The following is a 22,456-nucleotide window of genomic DNA, read 5'->3' as shown; positions in this document are numbered from 1 at the left end:
GAAAGAGTGTACAACATTTCTACCACCCTATGCAAGGAGTGTTGCCAAACATTTTAGAACATAAGAACCTACTGTTAGAACAGCACAGGAGCAGGCCCTTTGGTCTACCTTATCTGTGCCAACCATGATGCCAATCTAAACAAGTCCATTTGCCCACACATGGTCCATATTCCCTTCTGCCTGTTTATGTGTCTGTCTAAGTGTCTCTTAAACCCTGCTATTCTATCTGCTTCTATTGCCTCCCCGACAGCAAATTCCAGGCACCTACAACTCGTTGTGTTAAAACAAAACACTTACCTTGCATATTTCCTTTTAACTTTGCCCCCTCTCACCTTAAACCTTATAACCAAATTTGAGTACAAAAATTGGCAAGTTGCAGCTGTATAAAATCCTGGCTAGGCCACATGTTGGAGTATTGTGTGCAGTTCTGGTCGCCGCATTGCAGGAAGGATGTGGAGACTTTGGAGAGATTGCAAAAGAGAGTCACCAGGATGTTGCCTGGATTGGAGAGTATTAGCTATAAAGTGAGATTAGACAAATTTATATCATTTTCTCTGGAGCTTTGGAGGCTGAGGGGTGACCTGATAGAGGTATATAAAATTATGAGAGGCATTGATAGGGGCTATTAAAGGCTAGTTCCCAGATGAAAATGTCAGGTCTAGAGAGCATAAGTTTAAAGAGAGAGGGGGAAAGTTTAAAGGAGATTTATATAGCAAGTTTTTTTTACACAGAGAGTGGTAGTACTTGGAATTTGCTGCTGGGGAGGTGGTGGAAGCAGATATGATAGCAATGTTTAAGAACTATTTATACACACACATAAAAGGCATGAGGGAATAGTGGGATATGGATTATGTGCAGGTAGATGGGATTAGGTTAGATTGGTATCATGGTCAGTGCAGACGTGGTGGGCCAAATACCCTGTTCCTGTGCTGTATGCTCTATGCTTTATGTTCAAAGAAGTTTGACAACACTTCTTGCATAGGGTGGTACAAGTGTTGAACTCTCTCTCTGTCAAAAAGCAGCAAATGATGGCTGAATGATGTTTTATCTCTGACCATTTTTCATAGACAAAGGAATAAAATTGTGATTCAGCCAAGGTAGATTATTGGAATTTAGATACTCAAATTCAGATTTATTTCTTCTTCTGCTTCTTCTTTGGCAGTATCTCAGGATTGAGGATGACTTGTTTTCTCTTAGGGGGTCCTAAGAGAATTTTTTCACTCGGAGGACTCTACATACCTTGAATTCCCTACCCTGGAGTATCTTAGGTTCTCTGTTAATTGCATATTCAAGACTGACAGAAACAGATTAATAGACCCTAATATTTCAAGAGATATGGAGCCTAGGAAGGAAAATTAAGTTCAGGAAGAAGAACCAGTATTCAGAGGTCAAACTTATTAATTTATAAAAAATTAGAAACTGGCCATCAGTGGCATTTTCAGGCCCATGTTAAAAGGTGTGCAGAACAATCAGGAACATGGAATTGAAATGGTAGCCAAAATGGAGAAAATCAATGGAACAGGTCACAAGAAATAGGAAGAGAAAAAATTCATATGGTTTTTCAAGATTGCTCTGTCTTTCAGTAAGGTCATAACTTATCTTCTTCAACATCATATTCCTTTCAGACCTTTTGAGTATTGGATTCTTGGGATTTTAAACTATAAATTGTAAAAGACAGAAAGGAAGCATGGTGTTGCAATCATTAACCTTACATTTTATGCAAGTTTGAGGAATACCTCTTTGGATGCATTATCCTCAATGCCTTCCTATTTTAAGATATAGTGAAATCTATTAGTTATTAAAATAATGATTTCTATTGATAAACATAAAATATCACAGAAACATCAGTTTTAAGGAAATCAGTTAAGGGTTAGAGAGGAGGAGGATGAGAGGTGACTTGATAGAGGTGTACAAGATGATAAGAGGCATAGATCGAGTGGACAGTCAGAGACTTTTTTCCCAGGGCGACAATGGCTAACACGAGGGGATATAACTTTAAGGTGATGGGAGGAAGGTATAAGGGGGATGTCAGGCGTAAGTTTTTTTACACAGAGAGTGGTGGGTGCGTGGAATGCACTTCTGGCAGAGGTTGTGGGGGCAGATACATTAGGAACATTTAAGAAACTCTTAGATAGACACATGAATGATGGAAAAATAAAGGACTATGTGGGAGGGAAGGGTTAGATAGATATTAGAGCAGGATAAAATGTTGGCACAACATTGTGGGCCGAAGGGCCTGTACTGTGCTGTAGTGTTCTGTGTGTTTTGTGGGTTCTGAGGTTACTGAGGCCAATGTGGAAACTGCAGATTCTTGCACAGATGAGGCAGGAAGTGTCTAACAGAGCAGGCAGATAGGTAGTCTGTTGGATGATGCATTCATTCCACTGTTTACACAGAACTTCTGTGTGCCCATAATACATGGGTTCTCTGCTCTCAATACCATTCCAAGTGTTCCTCCTTCTTTATGAGCAGACATGTGCCAGGATTATGAGGATTCCATGGGGATGTTTGCATTTTTCCAAGGAGACTTCGAGGACATCCTTGAATCTTTTCCTCTGTCTACCTGGTAGTTTCTTCCTACAGAAAAGGTTGGAATAAAATGTCCGTTTTGGGGTCTGTTGTTGGGCATGTGAATGACATGGTCCACAGAGTGTAGCCAAATGAGTGTAATTAGGACCTCATTTCATGAGATGTTCGCCTGGCACAGGACACTGATGTTAGTCTGCTTATCAAATGGTATGTGGAAAGAGTGTAAGAGGCTAAAAGTCATAGCAAGTCATGATTCTTCAGTGATGTCCAGGTTCTCTATTCTCCAAACACCACGTGCCACCCTACTGGGAGCCAAGAACAGTAGTGAACTTATCAATGACAGAGAAACAGATAGCACACACTGAAAGGAACACCTCAAATATCTCTTCAACTGCAACTCTGTCCTTGGCATGAGCATCCTTCACTCCTTGCCACAACAGCCTATTTGGTCTTGCCTTGCAGCCACTCCTGATCAATAGATAGGACACCTGGTTGAGTGGTGCAACAATAAACTCTTGCTCAACATTAGTAAAACTAAAGAGCTGCTGGTTGAGTTCAGGAAGGGGAAGGAGGGTGAATATGTGCCAGTCTACATTGGGGGATTGGCAGTGGAGAGAGTCAGCAACTTTAAATTCCTGGGTGTTAACATATCGTATGACCTGTCTTGGGCTCTGCACATAGATTCAATCATAAGGAAGGTGCCCCAGCGTCTTTACTTTCTTCGGAGGTTAAGGAGGTTCAGCTTGTCACAGAATGCTCCAAACTTCTATAGATGTACTGTTGAAAGTACCCTGACTGGTTGCATTATGGTCTGATACAGCAATTTGAATGCGCAGGAACATAAGAAGCTGCAGAAAGTAGTGGATTCAGCCCAATACATCAGGCACACATCCCTCCCCACCATTGAAAGTATCTACATGAGGCGCTGCCACAAGAGGGTAACATCTGTCATCAAAGATCTCCCCCATCTGGGCCATGCCGTCTTCTTGGAGCTACCATCGGGGAGGAGGTACATGAGCCTGAAGTCCCACATCACCAGGTTCAAGAACAGCTACTTCCCTTCAATCATTCAGTTCTTGAACCAACCAGTAAAACCCTAATCACCACAGCAGTTTAGCAACACTATGACCACTTGGCACTAAAATGGACTTTTTTTGTTCTAATTGTGTTCTTTCTTGTAAAATATGTGTATAATTTATTTTTCTTGTGAATGCTGCTTATATGATACTATGTGCCTGTGATGTTGCTGCAGGTAAGTTTTCCATCGCACCTGTGCACACATGTACTTGTGCATATGACAATAAACTTGACTTTGACTTTGACAAGAAGTTGAAAAGGCCATATCTCAGTCTATCTGACTAATAGTGCAGGGTGCAATTTTTGGAATCGAAGAAGGCTACTTAAAGGTAGATAAAATTGAAGGATATCTTTCTAGAAACCTATGCTCCTTTAACCTTGGAAAGGGTCCAGAGGAGTTTCACAAGAATGATCCCAGGAATGGAAGGCTTAACATGTGAGGAGCGTTCGATGAAGTTCAGAAGGATGAGGGGGATCCTCATTGAAACCTACCGGATACTGAAAGGCCTGGATAGAGTGGATATGGATAGGATCTTTCCATTAGTAGGAGAGTCTAGAATCCGAGGGCACAGCCGCAGGACAGAAGGATGTCCCTTTAAAACTGAGATGTGGACGAATTTCTTCAGCCAGATGATGGTGAATCTGTGGAACTTGTTGCCACAGAGGGCAGTGGAGGCCAAGTTATTGGATGTATTTAAGGCAGAGATTGATAGGTTCTTGATTGGTAAGGGGGTTATGGGTTATGGAGAGAAAGCGGGACAATGGGGTTGAAAAAAATCAGCCATGGTTGAATGGTGGAGCAGATATGATGGGCTGAATGGCCTAATTCTGCTGCTATATCTTATGGTCTAACCCCCCCCCCCCCATCATTTAATGTCAGGAGAGGCTTAAGAATCCGAATGCTCAAAGGGGTTATGTTACTGGAAGGGTACCCCTCAAATATCACAGATTTTTTCTTTCTATTTCAAATATTGTGGACTAAATTGTCGACTAAGTAGATTGAATTTGAGGTTGTCTCAAAGGCTTTTTATATCTAGTTCCAAATTTGGCCTTTGAGTTGTTCTACATAAACTGCTAATTAAGTAGCACAGCAACAGTTTGTTAATCAGTATGAATAAATGACAGCATTGAATACCATTTGATTCTAAGTTTGCCTCAGAGGTCAATGTTTGAATTGCACAATTCAACAGATATTTTTATAATTACATCAACCACATTAGAGAGCAATCTAAAGGTTTGGTTGTACTATTTACAGCTATAATAAAATTTCATTGCATTGATCATCACAAAGTAAGTAAAAACACAAAATTATTTTAGTAATAGCTTCTTATTGTGTGACAGAATTACGGTTTTGCTGTGTTTGCTGATTTTAACCTGAAGCATAAGATTAATTCAATTTCCACAATAATTTTGCATGTTTGCAGATGGGTTTAAATAAGCTGAGGTGTATGAAGTGCGAAGATGAGTTAAATTAACTTGAAGAAGTGGTGGTCATTGTCTGCCACCACTTCTGCAAATCACTGCAGAGGCTTGAGAAGGCTAGTAAAAGCTTACACAGCAAGAGTGGACATCCTGATTTTCTGTTGCAGCTCCAGTGGACAAGGTAGAAGGAGGGAAATCCTGGGAGCCAGATAAACAGTCATGCGGCAGTGGAAAGAGATTACACTCAAGGTTAATATTAGAGGTGAAGCACTAAAGATGCAGATGCAGAGCTGCAAAAACTTTAGTGACTTCTCATATGGCCATCAGTTATACTGTATCATCAAATCTCGTCCCTAGCAACTAACTTCATGTTTGGTCCATGCAATGCAGCCCTGTCACTCATCTAACCATCTTTATCAACCAAGACTCTTTTCCAGTACTCGTAATCCCCAATACCAAGTATTGCACACGCATTAACAACTTCTGCACACTACCAATTATTCAAATCTGGCAAGCACTTCACAATAGATTGAGATGTACACTAATATACTTCCATCTCTTCTGCAAATTGTAGCCCACCATTGATGCCTGCATGATAAACCATCAGGGTTCAAACCTACATCTATTGATTCAAGCACACTGGCTGACGGAATGCTCACTGTTGCAGTCACTGAGTCCATTAGCCAACAGTGACACAGGTAATATTTAAGCTGTCACTCATTATTCTCAAATCTTGTTTTCCTCCTTGTCCCACAATTTCTTCCATTTTGAAAGCTGGTAATGGTGTAAGCATTAATCCCTTAGTTGTCCCCTTCCCTTCAATGTAATCTTCTTTCCAAACCCAGCTGGTTTACTAATATGCTTCATGGGAGGAAACCTGCTGTCTTTATCTGTTCTGGGCTATATATGAAATTCGGCTGAGAAGAATGTGTTGATTCTTAAGTTCCCTATGAAGAGGCCTAGTAAGCTATTCAGTTGTATTCCAACTTTGTCCAAAGCTCAAGTAGGAATGCTCACTACTAAAAAATGAATAAATTAAAAAGTGTCGAGAACTTGCACCTTGTTATAGTGTTTGTCAGAGGGTGGGTGGGGATGGGGGTGGAGAAAAGTGGTTAAATAATGCACTGAATTTCAAGAAAGGCATTTGGTCGTGTTGTTGGTTAGTGCCTGGCACTTGTGTGACAACAAATCTTAAATGCCACTTATCAGGCCATCTGAATATTGTCTAGCTCAGTGGTTTTCAACCTTTTTTATGCTGCGGCCCCCCAGAACATGTCTTTGTTAGACAGCAGACCCCCAAAGCCCACAAAATCAAACAATCGATAATTCATGCATACAACACTTAAATTACTGCACGTAGACTATTTCAATCATCCATAATTGCCAGCGGTGTCTTTCAGTGTTCAGTTCACTGTGAAGGTTGTGCCTGTTTTGCACTGCAGAGTTTGTCCAAACGTGGTGGTGTGTGCGACAAACATACGCGTATGTCATCCTCAATATTCAGTCTTGATCTGTATTTGGTTTTCATGGCAGTGACCGCAGAAAATGCTATTTCGCATAAGTAAGTGGTTGCAAATGGTAACAGAACATTGACGGCTTTGCTGGACAGCAGTGGATACTCCTGGGAACATGCTATCCAGAATGACAACAGTGACATTCGGTTGAACAGCAAGCGCAAAGTCCTGTCAGATGACAGTTCAGCCAATTCTTCTTGTTCACGTCCAGTTAAATCAGTAAGCATGCATTCAAACGGATTTCGAATCCAATCAAACATGCTCGTGTCATCGTCGCCGAAATACTCATGGAAATAATGTGACAGCTGTTGAATATGGTTCAAAACGGTGCTCGCAATGGCCTCTGTCTTAGTCTTGTTCACTGTCAGAAAGTCAGCCAGCAACAGAAACATATCATAGACGCCTTGCTCGCATCTTCCCTTCCAGATATGGAGTTTTTTCTGGAAGGCATTGATTTTGTCATGCGTTTTCAGAACATTTGAGCCAGGTCCTTGCAATGATAGATTTGAGCTGTTCAACATGTTGGAAATATCTGCAAGATAAGCTAATCTGGCAACCCGTATCTCATCTGTCAAGAACTGTGCCAATGATCCGTTATGCTCATTTAGAAAAATGAGCAGTTCATCTCAAAATTCATATACACGCTGCACAACGTGGCCTCGTGACAGCCATCTGACTTCTGTATGTAGCAACAAATGCTTATGCTTGGCTTCCATTTTACGGCATATGTTTTCAAACAAACAATGATTGAGTGGCCCGGCTTTAATAAAGTTAACTATTTTAATGCATGTGGGAAACACATCCGCAAGATTTTCATCCATATCCTTTGCAGCCAAAGCCTCACGGTGAATCATGCAGTGGGTTGCTGCTACATGTGGAGCTACTTCTTTCACTCGTGCGACTAGACCCGACTTCCGTCCCGTCATTGCGGCGGCACCATCCGTGCATACTCCAATACACTGCGTCCACGCCAATGCCAATTGTACAAAAAAGGTGTCAAGCACACAGAAAAGTTCTTCACTGGTTGTATGCCCTGGGAGTGCCTTGCAAAACAAAAAGTCTTCCAAAGCCTCTCCTTCCCAGCAATATCGAACATAAACCAACAAGTGTGCATCACTGGCAACATCAGTACTTTCATCGAGCTGAATCGCAAATCTGACTTGCTGAAGACATGCTATCAGCTGGCTCTGTATCTCTTCCACCATATCGCCAATTCTTCTGCTTACTGTGTTATCAGACAGTGGAATGGCTTTCTGTTTTTGACTGGATTCTTTTCCCAGTACAACTTCGCACATATCTACTGCTGCAGGCAGTATAAGCTCTTCTCCAATTGTGTGAGGCTTTCTGGAACATGCTATTCGTAATGCTACCAAATATGATGTGCGAAGAGCCTTATCATTTACAGTGGCGCAGGCTGTCATTTTGCCTTTCTGCTTGAGGTACAGCTCCTTTTGCCACTCAAAATATTCCTTCGGCTTACTGGCAATATCTGGATGCGCTGTTGTTAAATGGCACTTCAATTTCGCTGGTTTCATTGCATTGTTGGACAGCGTTTGCAAACACACAACACAGAGAGGTTGGTCTGCATTTGTTCCCAATGCGATGAAGCCATATGAAATGTATTCTGGATTGTACTTGTGTTGTTTTCTCTTTCAGTCACCCTTATCCCCTTCATCAGAATCTTCCGGTTTCTGGTCAGCTTTTCCCTTCAGAAATTTCTCCATACTCAGCAATGCACGCTGGACAGTTTAATTACTATTACTGATAAACAAAATTATCAAAACTAATCTAAAATTTACACGCTTGCGTACTTTTTGTTTAACAGTGACATCACTGTGGCGTAAGTGCATGGTAAGTAAGCAATATTATTAAGGCACACCAACAATGTCACTCAGTCTTGCTAACACTACAGTGCACAACAGAGTAGCGAACACTACTGACTACTCTGACTACACAAATCGAATATTAAGCGGCAGCTTACCAGAAGGGAACACTGTCTTAAGTCTCTAAGATTGTCACCTATAACAGATAGAATAGATATGGCCGATTTTCTGAATAGTGGAAAACTGGAGCAAGCAAGCAAGTAAGCTATGTCTTTGTGACAGGTTGCTTTTCCATTTTTTTTTCTTGGCTTGCTTGCGGACCCCTGGCAACCCTGGTCTAGCTCTTGCTTTGTGGGAGTGCAGATTCTCATTATCTGAGCCTTGGTAATTCCACTGGACTTCTCAAAAGAACTGGACAATAATTAACTGGTCACAGTCAGAGAGGGCTCTTCTGGTGTGCAGCCAAGGGCAAAAGCCATCCATCTTTTGGCCACATTGTAGAGGATAGAGCAAATCACCATAAAGTAAGAGATGTTTCAGTATGGTCTACGCATCTAAATAATTAAATTGAAGAATTCACTTCTTTATTGCTACTTTTCTTCTTTCTTCCTCTTCTGTGTCTCTTAAGTTTTTTCCTGCCCTTTACTTTTCTACTTTTATCTTTTTTGGTAGTAAGCAATATGCTATTTGGTGAGGAAAGGAAAAGCAATTACCATGCAGCATCTTGTGTAGGGGTTACTAGGAAAATATAGTTCATGCCAGTTCCCTCAATCCCTCCAATCATTCATACTATATCCATCTGTCATATCTTTTAATTCTCTACTGTCCTACTATTCCGTCTCACTTAATTGTCACCTTTCTCTCTTTTCTGAAAATGACGATTGAATAAGTAGCATCACCAGCTTCTGCTCAGCTGTTAAGTTATTTCCCTTCAACTTTCTATCCAATTCAATCACCCCACTCCCCATTTCCATTCTGTGTCAAATGCCAGGAGGCCTTAAAGCCTACTATTACCTCATTCTATCTATATCACTCAAAGGCTTTGTTTGCTTAAATCATTCAGTTTAAGGAAATAACTAAATGAAGCCAGCACACCCTCTGGTATTATCACTAATTTACATTTGGCTCTCCATTAATTCCTTAATAGAATCACATTCACAGTTGTAAGGAGTTAATAATTGCCTTTTCCAACTGCTAATAAAACATAGGTGGATAATTAGTAGCTTTAAGATGTAACTGTTATTTTCAAAATAGACTAAAATTAACTTGGAAGAATTATACAATCTCTTGTTCCAGCCCATCTCCTTTATTTCTCCATCTAACTCCACCCCAGTTTTTTTTTATCCTGTTTCCCCTAAGCTTACATTTTGAAGTGTATAAACTGGTAAATTGGTTTATTATTGTCACATGTACAGTGAAAAACTTGTCTTGCATACCATTCATACAGATCAATTCATTACAACAGTGTTTTGAGGTAGTACAAGGTAAAACAATAACAGTGCAGAATGAAGTGTTTAAGTTACAGAGAAAGTGCAGTGCAGGTAGGCAATAAGGTGGAAGGTCATAATGAGGTAGATTGTGAGGTCAAGAGTCCATCTTATTATACTAGGGAACCGTTCAATAGCCAAATAACAGTGGGATAGAAGCTGTCCTTAAGCCTAGTGGTATGTGCTTTCAGGCTTTTGTATCTTCCCCACACCCCCCCCCCCCCATGAGAGGGGGGAGAAGAGAGAATGTCCAGGGTGCGTGGGGTCATTGATTATATTGGCTGTTATACTGAGGCAGCAAGGAGTATAGACAAAGTCCATGGAGGGGAGGCTGTTTTCCATGATGTGCTGAAATGTGTCCACAACTCTCTGTAGTTTCTTGCAGTCATGGGCAGAGCATTTGCCATACCAAACTGTGATGCAACCAGATAGGATGCATTGATTAAAAATTGGTGAGGGTTAAAGGGAACATGTCAAATTTCTTTAGCCTCTTGAAGTAGAGGTACTAGTGAGCTTTCTTGGCTATGGCGTCTATGTGGTTGGACCAGGACAGGCCATTGGCGACGTTCACTCCTAGGAACTTGAAGCTGTTAACCCTCTTGACCTTAGTACCGTTGATGTAAGCAGGAGTGTGAGCATGGAGGGGTTGTTATGAGGTTCCTGATGTTCCAGATACCATACTTTATATTGAAAAGTGGGAGATCCCAATTCATAATATTTTAATGTAGGATAGTTGTTACACAGCAGCTATCACACAGACTTGACAGTGAAGTCTTTAACCAATAGCAAGAGGGTTAATAAGATTGGAGACTAGTCTCTGCTGCATGGACATTAGCACATATACATAGGAACTTATGCATGTGTTTGCCTGTCACATGTCCTGGTGGGCTCATACACCCATGCCCTTGCCTTTGCCTCCTCCTAGGTCTTTAGATAAAGTAGTCCAGAGAGCTACGCAAGTTATGGGCTTATGGAATTAGTCATTTTACATCTGTAAAATTAGGGGCTTGTTTCAAGAATAGAAAACATAGAGTGGGAATAAAAGGATCGTTTTCAAATTGCTGGGCTGTTACTTGGGTCCCACAAGAATTGATAAAGAAGACTCAGCTGCTTGAAATCATTTTAATCACTTGGGTTAAAAGACAGTGCAATACCAAGTTTGCTAATGTTCATGGGAAACACTGAAGCAAAGGTAAGTGGTAGCAAAAGAATGTATATAGGAACGAAGGTGGCAAATGCACCAATAATATGGCAAAATGTGAGTGTTGGAAGGCCAGATCAGCATAATTGTTTAGAAATTCATTTGCATTATGCTTTTGTTTTCAGTATGGTACAACTAAAATTTATTTTTTTCTTTCCTTTGGTGTTTTGGATGATCTATTGTTATTTTGGAAATTGACAAAGCATTTCCTTGCATTACTTCCTGGCATGAGTCACCCTGGTGTCCTTGACATGATATCTATGTTAGAGGCACATATGATGACATCATACACTTTGTAATGCTAATTGCAGATGATTTACTTTCCATCACTAATGACTGCCCAACTTCTGGCTCCCTGATGCACTCCTCTGTCCCCCACTTACTTCTTCCTCCAACTTCCCACCCACCCCCAACCCCCATCTTCTAACCTGCTAGGTCCTGAAAGGAGAACCAGGTGGCACATTGCTGCTTCCAAATATGTGCACCTGCTGCTCAGTTACCTCAACCCATAGGGTGTGTTGGAATGAGGAAAACAATTTTATGTAGTAAGAAACTCATGAAGGCTAGTATATGGAAAGATCTGTATGTGCTGATATGTGAAATACAGAAAGTTAAAGTGCAGATGTCGTAAGCAATTCAGAAGGCAAATAGTGTGTCCATCTTTAATGTAAGGTGGTTGGAGTGCAAGATTAAGGATGAATTTTACAGGACTTTAGAGACACCAAACCTGTGAACAACATACAGCTTAATCTTCCTTAAGGAATAGCTAGATTAATCAAACTGATTACTGGGATGAGAAGGTCGACGCTTTGGGAGAACTTGAACAAGCATTGGCTTAAACTTATGGGTGTTTAGGGTAATGAGAGGTATCATCAGTGAGACACATAACATTTTGTGAGGGATTAAGAGGGATGATGCCAAGAAACCATTTCCCCATGCTGGACAATTTAGTGTTGGAGGGTGTTAGTCTCAGGATAAAGGTTAGCCATTTATGACTAAAGTAAGGAAAAATATCTTTGATCAGAGAGTTGTGAAATTTTGGAATTTTCAATGTAAGAGGATTGTGGATGCTCAGTCATTGCATCTATTCAAAAATGAGGTAGATAGGGTTTTGAGTTCTAGGAAATGCAAAGGCAATAGGTCATTAAGTTGGGGTTTAGTTTGAATGGAGTGGAGTTTGAGAGTCAGCCATTTCTTATGGTGGAACAGACTCAAAGGGTTCACTCCTGCTCTTTGCTTTTATTAAATAATCAATAATTTATGTGAAAGAACAAAATAGTATCTTCGCAAACATTTTGTTCAACACATTTTATGAAATCTTGATGCCATTCATTGCTCACTCTTGAATATAAATATTGAATTGTACTGAATGAAACTGCCCATCAGAAACTAGTCTTGAGTTTTCCTACATTGTTTGTAGTATGACAAGGTCATGCTAATTTGGACAATACAGCATGATAGATAAATATGCTGTAATCTTCATATTATGCAGCTGTGTGAACATTGACCGTTCTTAGATCATAAAGAAGAATTGAATCTCAGTGATAAATTCAAGGTATAAGTGACACAGAAAAGATCTAAATATAATATTTCTAAGTTTATAAATTTGCAGTTTCAGTAATGGGAAGTTTCATTTTTAGTCAGTTTAGGTAGCCACTCTGCATAGGCAGAGGAGGCAGGTTTTTTTTGGTGATAGTGCTTTTACCACCTTGAAGGATTTGAAAATTACTGTTTAAAATGATATTCTGCTTCTCTGGAGGTTGTGAAATGTCTGTAGACTTGTGACAGTAGTTCAAGATAGTTCATAATGTGTGCCAATTTGTACCGACCAGGAGCGCATACAACTATTTACATGGGTACAAAGTGTAATTGAGCTCTTGTGTGTAATGCTGGATGGCATTTAACAAATTGGTATTCGTACTTGCTGATCCAATCTAAACATTAGTTTTATATAGGTATGAGATACAATTATGTTTAAATGATATGAAGACTCATATAGGAAATTGAATAATTGTATTGCAGTTTTTCTGTGATTGAGGTTGTAGTCTACTATCTTTGACCTGGAAAGCTTTATTATGATTTTATGGAAGTGGAAAATGTGCCATTCCCCAGCAGTGACAGACCTCCTTTTCAGCTGAAGAATTACATGGATTTCATGAAATATTCACCTTTGTCAGAAATCACATTTAAGACATAAAAGCTATAAATAAATTGAATTCTGGGTAAAAGCCAGACAGCAAATTACACATCTCATTACATATTTCTATATAAGGAAATTAGCTTATCCTTTGATAAGAGTGATCTACTGGCAACCAAAGTCATGTGCACAGTACAAAGAAGTTATTTGAAGCAAAAAAAAACTTAATTTCCTTTATGTTGAGGAAAGGAGTCATTTCTTATAATGGCACTCTTAATTTGGCAGTAACTGATCTAGTGTGTAAGTTTAGGGATTCCACACAATCAGCTGCAATTCAACAATATTTAAAAAAAATTAGTTTCTTTTGAGATCAACTTCAGAGTGATTGTAAGCATTTTGGTGAGTTAATTTACACATGGTAAAATCTGTAGTTGCCTGTTTTAAGCCATTATTTCAAGTAAGTATTGTTATTGGCACAGTTAAGACGTATGGACAGTCCTTTTTCTCCAAAGGAAACAAAATTAATGTAGTGGACACAGAATAAATTAAAATTAATGTTTCTGCAGTGTTAATCTGGCTAAATCTTGAGAACCATAATCACATATTAACCAATTGCATGTAATATTATGTAGACATCGCAATTTAAGACTATTGTTTGTCCTATATTTTATGTTTGAGTTATTTTTAACAAGCTACTTATTTTACAGCTGAAAATTCCAGCTGACTTCCTGTTATTGTGTCCCATTATTGTTCATGTTTTTGTAGCAGATAAACACTTGTCTACCATTTGTGGTCAGATGACCTGAAGTCACTTTTCGTGGGAAACAATTTTATAGTTTCTAAAATTTAAGAAAACAGGTTTGATTTTTTTTGGGTGTAATAATTTCATCATACACTGCCTTATCATGTACCAATAGTGTTCCAAGCTTAGATGAAACTTTCTGACCTTTGTGATGATTAAGAATCAAGCAGTATAATAAATTCAGCTTTTTCTGAGAATATTTGTCATAAATACTATGAACTTGGCAATCTTGTCCTTTACAATTCTGTTGAGTTCTTTCTAACACAATGATTTGCAGAGGATATTGCACTGACCACAAGCAGTTCCAGAATCCTGTCAATCAAATAATATTCTATTTCTTACTTGCTGGCAATTGTTTTGATCTTTATGGGCTTGGAAGTTTGAAAATAACTATTTTTAGCAGTGTTGCCTCAGTAGTAAATAAATGCTGAATCAGAACAGCAAAGTATGTTAACATCAGCAAAAAGACATGTAAAGAATTAATTGAAGCATGAAGTCTTATCCATTGTATATGGATTAACTGATAACATATACAGGATCAATATAAATCCCTAGATTAGTTTTGATCACCTGACAGAATTGATGCAGAAGTTCCCAGTCCTCACCACAAACATTTTTCCTCTAATTATTTGCAGAAGAGGAATGAAGGGGCATTCAGGAAGTATCAAGTCATAATTCAATAGGTGTGTATGGCACAGGCTTGATAGACCATCTGGCCTTTCACTGACCATTATTTTCACAGATTAATAATGTTATAAAACTAGAAGTGGGTGTTCCTTGACATGGAGAGTATGTAGTTTTGTAAACTCAGTTTGAGAATCTGAAAGAAACTCTGCTTGTGGGCAGTTTGGCACAATCCATGATAGAAACCAGGGTGGACAATCAATGGGAATGTGTGGAATTTGTGGTAGGGGATAAGGACAAATGCTTGAAATCCAGCTTTTAACAAAAGAAAGTGGTGCTGCATCCAAGATTAATTGCTCAACAAGCTATCTGACATAGTAGAGAAGGGGTATTGATCAGGGACAGAGGGGAAGAGAGAGAGAGACAGAGTATTTGGGATGGTCATTGTATATGTGGAGGCTGACAATTTGCATGTGAGTGATACCACTGAGAGGAAGAGTGTAGAACCTAAAGGGAAAGATCGGAGGGAGAGTTGCATTTGCTTGCACAGCATTAGCGAGAGGCAGTTGCCTTCACTTGCTGCCCCCCTTACCTGCTCTTGGTTGCCAAATCAGGCTTCTGGTCAGCAAGGCTCTGCAGCATCCATCATTCCAGGGACACCTGTAGTACATGCCCTCCAGATGCAGGGACCTCATTGTTGTTTGCTATATGCTGTACCACCTTTTGATCTGAAGACAGCAGCTAGTTCCAGAGGAGGAGTAGCCTGCAGACCCGGAGCCTGAGGATATAAGGTCAGGCTGAAGAATAGCAGGAGCAACTGGATGAGGAAGGTAGCCAAAGGAGGTCTAAGCAGAACACCACTGTGTTTTTCTCACATAAGAGTAAAGGAGGGAGGCATCAATTGTACAAGCTATGATGGGTTCTTTAAAAAGAACATTTTTTTCAAAAGAAACCTGCTAAATCAAAGTTCCCAGATGGAGACAAAGTTATAATCTATACATTCCAATATAGTTGGTCAGCGAATCTACCACTAAACCCAGATGACACATGATAATCCTTCATCTTCTCCTTTCTTGGACCTCTTGCACTAATCATTATACATCAATAAAGGGATCATTGATCAATTATTAAAATGGCACACTATGACTATATTCAGTGCGGCTCACCTTGACATATCTTGTGAAGACAGATTTATTTGAGCAATTCTCAAATAAGTGAGTATTCTGACATTTTGGAGATACAGCAAGAGTCACACTCTTCAAGCCTTTTCCTATGTTGGGCCAAACAGGTCTCCTACCAAAGGGTCCTACCTCTTCGTATTTATCATGCTGTTAAGAATATTCAGGTCTCTTTCGATAAATTCAGGGGTTATGTTTCTATCCTCCGCAGCCTTTGCCTCTTCCTTGTGACTGGTTTCTGGCTGTCATGGGGAAGGACTGATGCTTTGATTGTTGCCCAGAAGAGTGTCAGTAGGTGTGCTTAATTGGGTGAGGTATTGTCAGGAACTGTGTGGGTCCTATTTGAGTGTTTTTATGCCCAATAGTAACGATTTTTTGCAAGGAAATCAGCTGGATGTTTGTGTTACGAGCATTGTTGATATCATTATACCAAAAAAGGGTAGTAATGTCTTTTGGATATGTTAAGAAGTTTCAGAGTGTTGAAATACAGTGATGGATGTTATGTAGTTAGCAATTTCTACATTTATTCCTAATTATTTACGTATGTTTTCTTTACATTATTTGTCTGTTGGTCAACAGATGTTTCTGACTCGGGCAAGCTTTTATCAATTGTTGAGAGTGGTACTGGCCAGATACGATTGGCCTTCACAGTGAGACAGGATATGTAGGTCATTGTCTTTCTTCTTTCCATAATACTTTAATCCAGCAGCCATTTGTTTTGAACAACAGAACAGTGACTTAACAGTTGACATAAAAAAAATTTGTTCCTTTACCTGTATGTTTATTTTCATTAGTAAATCTCTCATTTATGATATTGAAATTGATGCAGTTTACATTTCAATAATATAATGTAATTCAGTTTTATACCGCATGCTCTAAGTTTTAGTAGTTTTATTTGTGTTGACTTTATATCTATATTGCAGCTATAAGATATGGTGGGCAAATGAAATTAATTTGAAATAAGCTTAATACCATGTCCCCTTGTTAAATAATGCATGTTGTTTTTAGCAGGTAGTTTTCTATGCTCACAAGAAAACATGCCATTAGTAAAGAGGAACATTGAACCTAGGCACCTCTGTCATGGTGCTTTGCCTGAAGGAATTAGCAATGAACTGGAATGTGTCACAAACAATACGCTAGCGGCTATCATTCGTCAGCTCAGCAGTCTCAGTAAGTGTAGAAGCCTGTTCTTTTTTAAAAATTTGTTGACTTTATTCTTTTTGATTATATTTATTGATTGCATTTAACAGATGCTTATGTCTCACAAAGTATTTTTATATAAATATTCATATAAAACCCATTTAAATCTCAGTTAACAAATGTTTCTCATTTGATTGTCAGGTGTTACTAATATCTGTTGGTAGTTTTTGTCTAAAATGAAAGAGATCAATCTGTGATGAAAGTAAAGCTTTAAGATGGTTTTAATGAATTGTAGTAAGTGCATATGCCTTTAAATTGTATTGATCACATCTGATGATTTGGCAATGAAATCTACATAAAATCCATATTACAGTGCTCCAAACAAGATGTGTTACTTTGATTTCACTTGAATTGTATAGCCACATTTTGTTCATTGTAAAAGAAAAGAGGAATGTGAAAAATAAGATTATCTGATTTAAGAGATATCTTTATTAGTCACATGTACATCGAAACACACAGTGAAATGCATCTTTTTGGATCGAGTGTTCTGGGGGCAGCCCACAAGTGCTGCCACGCTTCCGGTGCCAACGTAGCATGCCCACAACTTCCTAACCCAGACGTCTTTGGAATGAGCGAGGAAACCGGAGCACCTGGAGGAAACCCACGTAGATAAACAGGGAGAACGTATAAACTTCTTACAGACAGTGGCGGGAATTTAATCCAGGTCACTGGCACTGTAAGAGAGTTACGCAAACCAACTTAAGATATTTGTAGAGGTCAAGAATGCTAAAAATAGATGTGCCTAGAGATTGGATTTCACCTGTTGGTGTATTAACTTCTCCATTTGACTTCTCCAAAAATCAATTATAAAATTGACAAAGGAGACACCTGAAATGGTATTAGGGTAATGTGCACCCAGTGATATGTGTAAAAGCTGAAACTGCTCATCTCGCTCAATTTTGCGCATCTCCCTCTGCAGCAATCAGTAAAATGTCTCAGCCGTTAAGGTCACATTTGCCATGCTAGCTAGATGTACCACACAACACACACTATGGCTTCCATGGAGGAGACAGAGGCTGCAAGAAAGAAAGAGAGAGAGAGAGCCCTTAAACTTACTGGAAGATACTTGGATATTTGTGTCAGTGAGAAGGAAAGACCTGTGCGTCTTACTAGGGCGAGCACAAGTAGAGCCTGGCAGGAGGTGGCTCCATTTACCTTGTCAGCTCTGAGCATCCCACTCCTTGGAACAATGCACAGATATGTTATGTTTTCACAAAATTGCATTCCACTGAGAACTGTTGTAGTGAGTCTTTTCAGTAATTGAAAAAGGGATCCTTAATTGATGCATCATGGTTTGTGCAGCTGGTCCTGCAGAGGAGGATGTGACAGATTATGTGTCATCTTGGCCCTCTTGGCTAATTACAAGTGAATTATATTGGTATTAAGAATTAGAGTGTGGAAAAAATATGCTTTGTCTAGATAGGATACCCTTATGAAAAAATTCTCTTCATTGAGGTGATCTACATTGTTGCATTCTGTCCCTCCACTTCCTCTGTGAAGCAGGTGGTGTTTTGCTGATTTCCTCTCCTTGCATTCCATGTCTTCTTGCTCCTGTTGTTCTTCAGCATGTGCCTTGTATTGCTTGGCCTCTGTGTCTGCTTGCTGTATTCACCATAGGAAAAATCTTCTAATGATCCACAACACCTGAACACTGAGGGAGTAGAAACCTTTCTTGGTGATGAAAGGATCTTAGTTATTAAGGTGAGCCTTCATATTCACTTGTTCATAGTCGTGGCATTTTTCAGTAATTCTGCAAATCCCAGTGCCTGAGATACCACATAGTTCTCACAGGTATCAAAATCTGTCAATACAGTGCCTGGGTGACCACTCTGATCAGGTGATGAACAGCAAATTGCAAAAAATTTCAGATATCCCCTTTGGCTGTTTGGAATATGCCTTGGCCAGGAAGTTGAAACTTGAAGTGATCTGATCACTACATAGAGACTACCCAAGAACTAGAGTGTGGCTGAAGATCCTGAAGCAATCAAATATCTATGTGATGACAGCCTTGAAAAATCAGAGCCTGTTTATATATTACTCTTCATAGCTGTCTCTTGGGATATGGTGTCTCTGAAGACTCTGTGGAAGTTGGCTCTTCACAGATGGGCATGTCTTGCCTCTTGCCTCAAGGTCCCTGACTTATCATGTACGAATGGTTATTGCCACACTGATGTCTCCAGTGAAAGGTTGTTCACAGTAATGTTACCACTGAGGCACTCATCGCATGGATATGCAAGGAGTCAAATGATGAAGTAAACACTCCCTGGGAACTTTGGAAGATGTTTGAGTAGCCTACACTGTGTTCTGAACCTGATGTACTCCTTGCTGTGCTATGACTGTTGAGAAAAGGTTGTGGTTGCACATAAAAGCTTAAATTTAAGCTGGCAAGGGAGGAAATGTCTGGTGGCAAACTACTGACATTGTTAGATGTGCACCTGATGCCAGAAAAATGTGCATGTTAAGGTCATTTGTGAATACAAATGCCCATCCAATTTCCTGATGGGCGTAACTTTATCTAGAAACGATTGTTAGCACTATCTAATCCAAGTTAAATCTCTTTTTATGCATGATTTGTATTAATGGGTCCAATTTCTAGGCCACTGTTTTAAATGTAATCCCTGAAATAGTTGATAAGTACACACGCTGTTTGTAATTTAGAGCTGCTGCTATTGGTTTAATCGTGAGTACATTATTGATAAATTGTTCATGCGTCTAAAGAGAAACTATATGTGCAAAATTTTGATGTTCCTTAATGTTTCCAAATTTATACGAAATTGTTACTGGGAAAGATCAAGTACAGTAGATAATTTCTAAGATGCTTCTATTGAATATTTTATTCAGTAGAATAATGCAGGTTATTATTTTGAGTGTACACCAATTTTTTTTAATAGATAGAATATCAACTTATACACTTTTTTAACGGTTCCATATCAGGAAGTATTAAAACTCTTCTGAATTCTACAAATACTGTTTAGTTAACATAGATGGTACATGAACATGTTAATTAGAGCAGAAGTAAGCCACTGCACCCTTCAAGCCTGCTTCACCACTCAATAAGATCATGACTGATCTGACTAACCTCAGCTCCACATTCTTGTCTAGCCCCAGCAATCTTTCTACTTTTGTCTTAAAAAATATTCAAAGATTCAGGTTCCATTGACTTCTGAGGAAGTGAGTTCTAAAGATTCATGGCTCTGTGAGAGGAAAAAAAAATCACCTCATCTCTGTCTTAAATGGGTGACCCTTTTTTAAACTGACCTCCTAGTTCTAAATTCTTGCGCAAGAGGCAACATTCTGTCCACATCCACTCTGCCAAGATGTTTCAGTCAAATCACCTCTAATTCTTCTCAGTACATACAAGCCAAGTCTGTCCGTAAGGCAACCCACCCATCAATTTAGTATTGGAGCAAAAGAAATCCTGCAGGTTCTGGAAACTTAAAAAAACATGTTGAAAGCACACAGCGGTCAAGTAATTTCAAAGGGGAGAGAAACATTGCTGATGTTTTGGGTCAAGGACTTTTCATTAGAACTGGAAACATGAGAAAACGTAAATTAAGTTGCAGAAAGGGGCAAGATGGAAGGAGCAAATGGAATGTCTTTGATCGGGTACAAACCAAAGTTGTGTTGGTATTGATTACTTTAAAACAGGTGAGCAAATAGGAAAGAAAAAACAAATTGAAACAGAAAGATATAGCCACATCCGTGGGGAGAGAGAGAGAGAGGAAATAAAGGAGTGGTTATTTGAAATAGTTAAATTCAGTATTAAGTCCCAAGGGGCTGCAGTGTACCTGGACAGAAGATAAGGTTCTGTTCCTTGAGCTTACATTGGGCTTTATTGGATCAATATTGGAGGCCAAAGACAGATGTTAGAATGAGAGTGAGGCAGAGAATTAAAGTGACAGGAGGCCGGAAGATCAGGGTTACTCGCACGGACTAAACGGAGATGTTCTACAAAGCTGAATTGGTTCTTCACCTGGAAGGGCTCTTTCAGTCCCTGGATTGTGGGAAGGAAAGAGCTAAAAGATAGGTGTGCATCTCCTGCAGTTGCATGGAAAAGTGTCATGAGAATGGGAATGGTTGGTGGAGATAGCATGTTGAAGGAACCATTCGTTCCATGATTCCCTGATCTACTCTTCTAAGAGGGAAAGGGAGGGGAAGATCTGGTGATGGAATCCATTTAGAGGTGTCAGAAATTATGTAGGCTGATCCATTGAAAGTGGAATCTGGTCAGTGAGTGTTTCAGAAAATTCTTAGGAAAAGGATTTACTCGCATTTGGTATAGCATAGACTATAAACTCAGTCATACAGCATGGAAACAGGCCCTTCAACCATCAACCACCCATTTACAGTAATTGCATTTTTTCTTATTCCACACACACACACACACACACACACACACACACACACACACACACAGACTCCCATCAACTCTCCTCTTTCTACCACTACTGCATATTAGGGACAATTTACAGTGGTCAGTTAACCCATCAACCCACACATCTTGAGTTGTATGAGGAAACTAGTGCACCCAAAGGAAACCCATTTGGTCATAGAGAGAACATACACACTCCACACAGCCAGTACCTGAGGTCAGGATTGATTCCAGATCACTGGAGCTGTAAAGCTACAATTCAAGTAGCTGTGCCACCATGCCGCCCCATCTCTTGAAATGCTAGATATATTTGATGAATTTCTCTGTCACTGAAGGTGCTGTCAACAGATAGCACCTTTTGTTACTGTGCAATTGTTGTTTTAATTTTTTGCATTGATGAAAAGTTGAAAGGAATTGATACTAGAATCAAAATGTACAATTGGGATGGTAGTAGTCCTGACTTTGAGGGACACCCTCTCCTCATTCCAAATTGCTCTTATAATAAGCAATGATCTCCATGCTAACTTCCTCCAAGATGTGAGAACCTTTATTATTTGAGCTTTCCTCCACTTTGTGTATCTTTTCTTATATGTATGTATGTATGTTAGCTTAGTATTGTAAGGAATGAAGGCTAATTTGCACAATGCATTTTGAAGGAACATATGCACCAAGTTAAGACTTGCCTTATTCTTTATCTCTTAATTACTTAAGTTAGGTTTAGTTTTCACAATAACATGGGAAATGTTTCAAAGGTGTAAGTGTACCCAAGATTTTGGGTGTAAGTTGCAGCTTCTGTGCATGCCCTGTGAGTGTATGAATGGATATAGTTGGATTTTGGACTGCTTTCCACAGAAAAGATTGGAAACTAATCCTATTTAAATGTTGAAGCAAAATACTTCAGATGCTGGAAAACTGAAACATGAACCAGAAAATGCCAGAAATGCTCAGCAGGTAAGGCAGCACTTGTGGAAAGAGAAACAATAGTGTTTCATGTCAATGAACTGGTTCTGATGAGGGGTCACTGGCATGACTGTTGACCCTATTTCTGTCTGTCCAGATGTTGCCTGCCCTGCTGTGTATTTCTGGCATT

The 22,456-nt window shown here is 39.5% G+C and overlaps 1 protein-coding gene across 5 annotated transcripts in view; it reads left to right on the top strand.

The window, feature by feature from the left end:
- LOC127575907 (actin-binding protein WASF3-like) overlaps positions 1-22,456 on the top strand; it is a 67,445-nt gene that overhangs the window by 5,796 nt on the left and 39,193 nt on the right. For 2 of the 5 annotated variants that reach the window (XM_052026132.1, XM_052026131.1), the window contains exons 2-3: positions 5,603-5,726; positions 16,803-16,964. In XM_052026132.1, the coding sequence (XP_051882092.1) occupies positions 5,621-5,726; positions 16,803-16,964 (268 nt within the window). In that variant the 5' untranslated portion in view covers positions 5,603-5,620. The remainder of the gene's footprint in view (positions 1-5,602; positions 5,727-16,802; positions 16,965-22,456) is intronic. The other 3 variants (XM_052026136.1, XM_052026133.1, XM_052026135.1) reach the window with 2 other exon arrangements.

Source organism: Pristis pectinata, chromosome 11 (genome assembly GCF_009764475.1).
Source record: "Pristis pectinata isolate sPriPec2 chromosome 11, sPriPec2.1.pri, whole genome shotgun sequence".
Taxonomy (NCBI): domain Eukaryota; kingdom Metazoa; phylum Chordata; class Chondrichthyes; order Rhinopristiformes; family Pristidae; genus Pristis; species Pristis pectinata.
The sequence above is the reverse complement of the archived record's forward strand: the minus strand, read 5'-3'. Positions and strand labels throughout refer to the sequence as shown.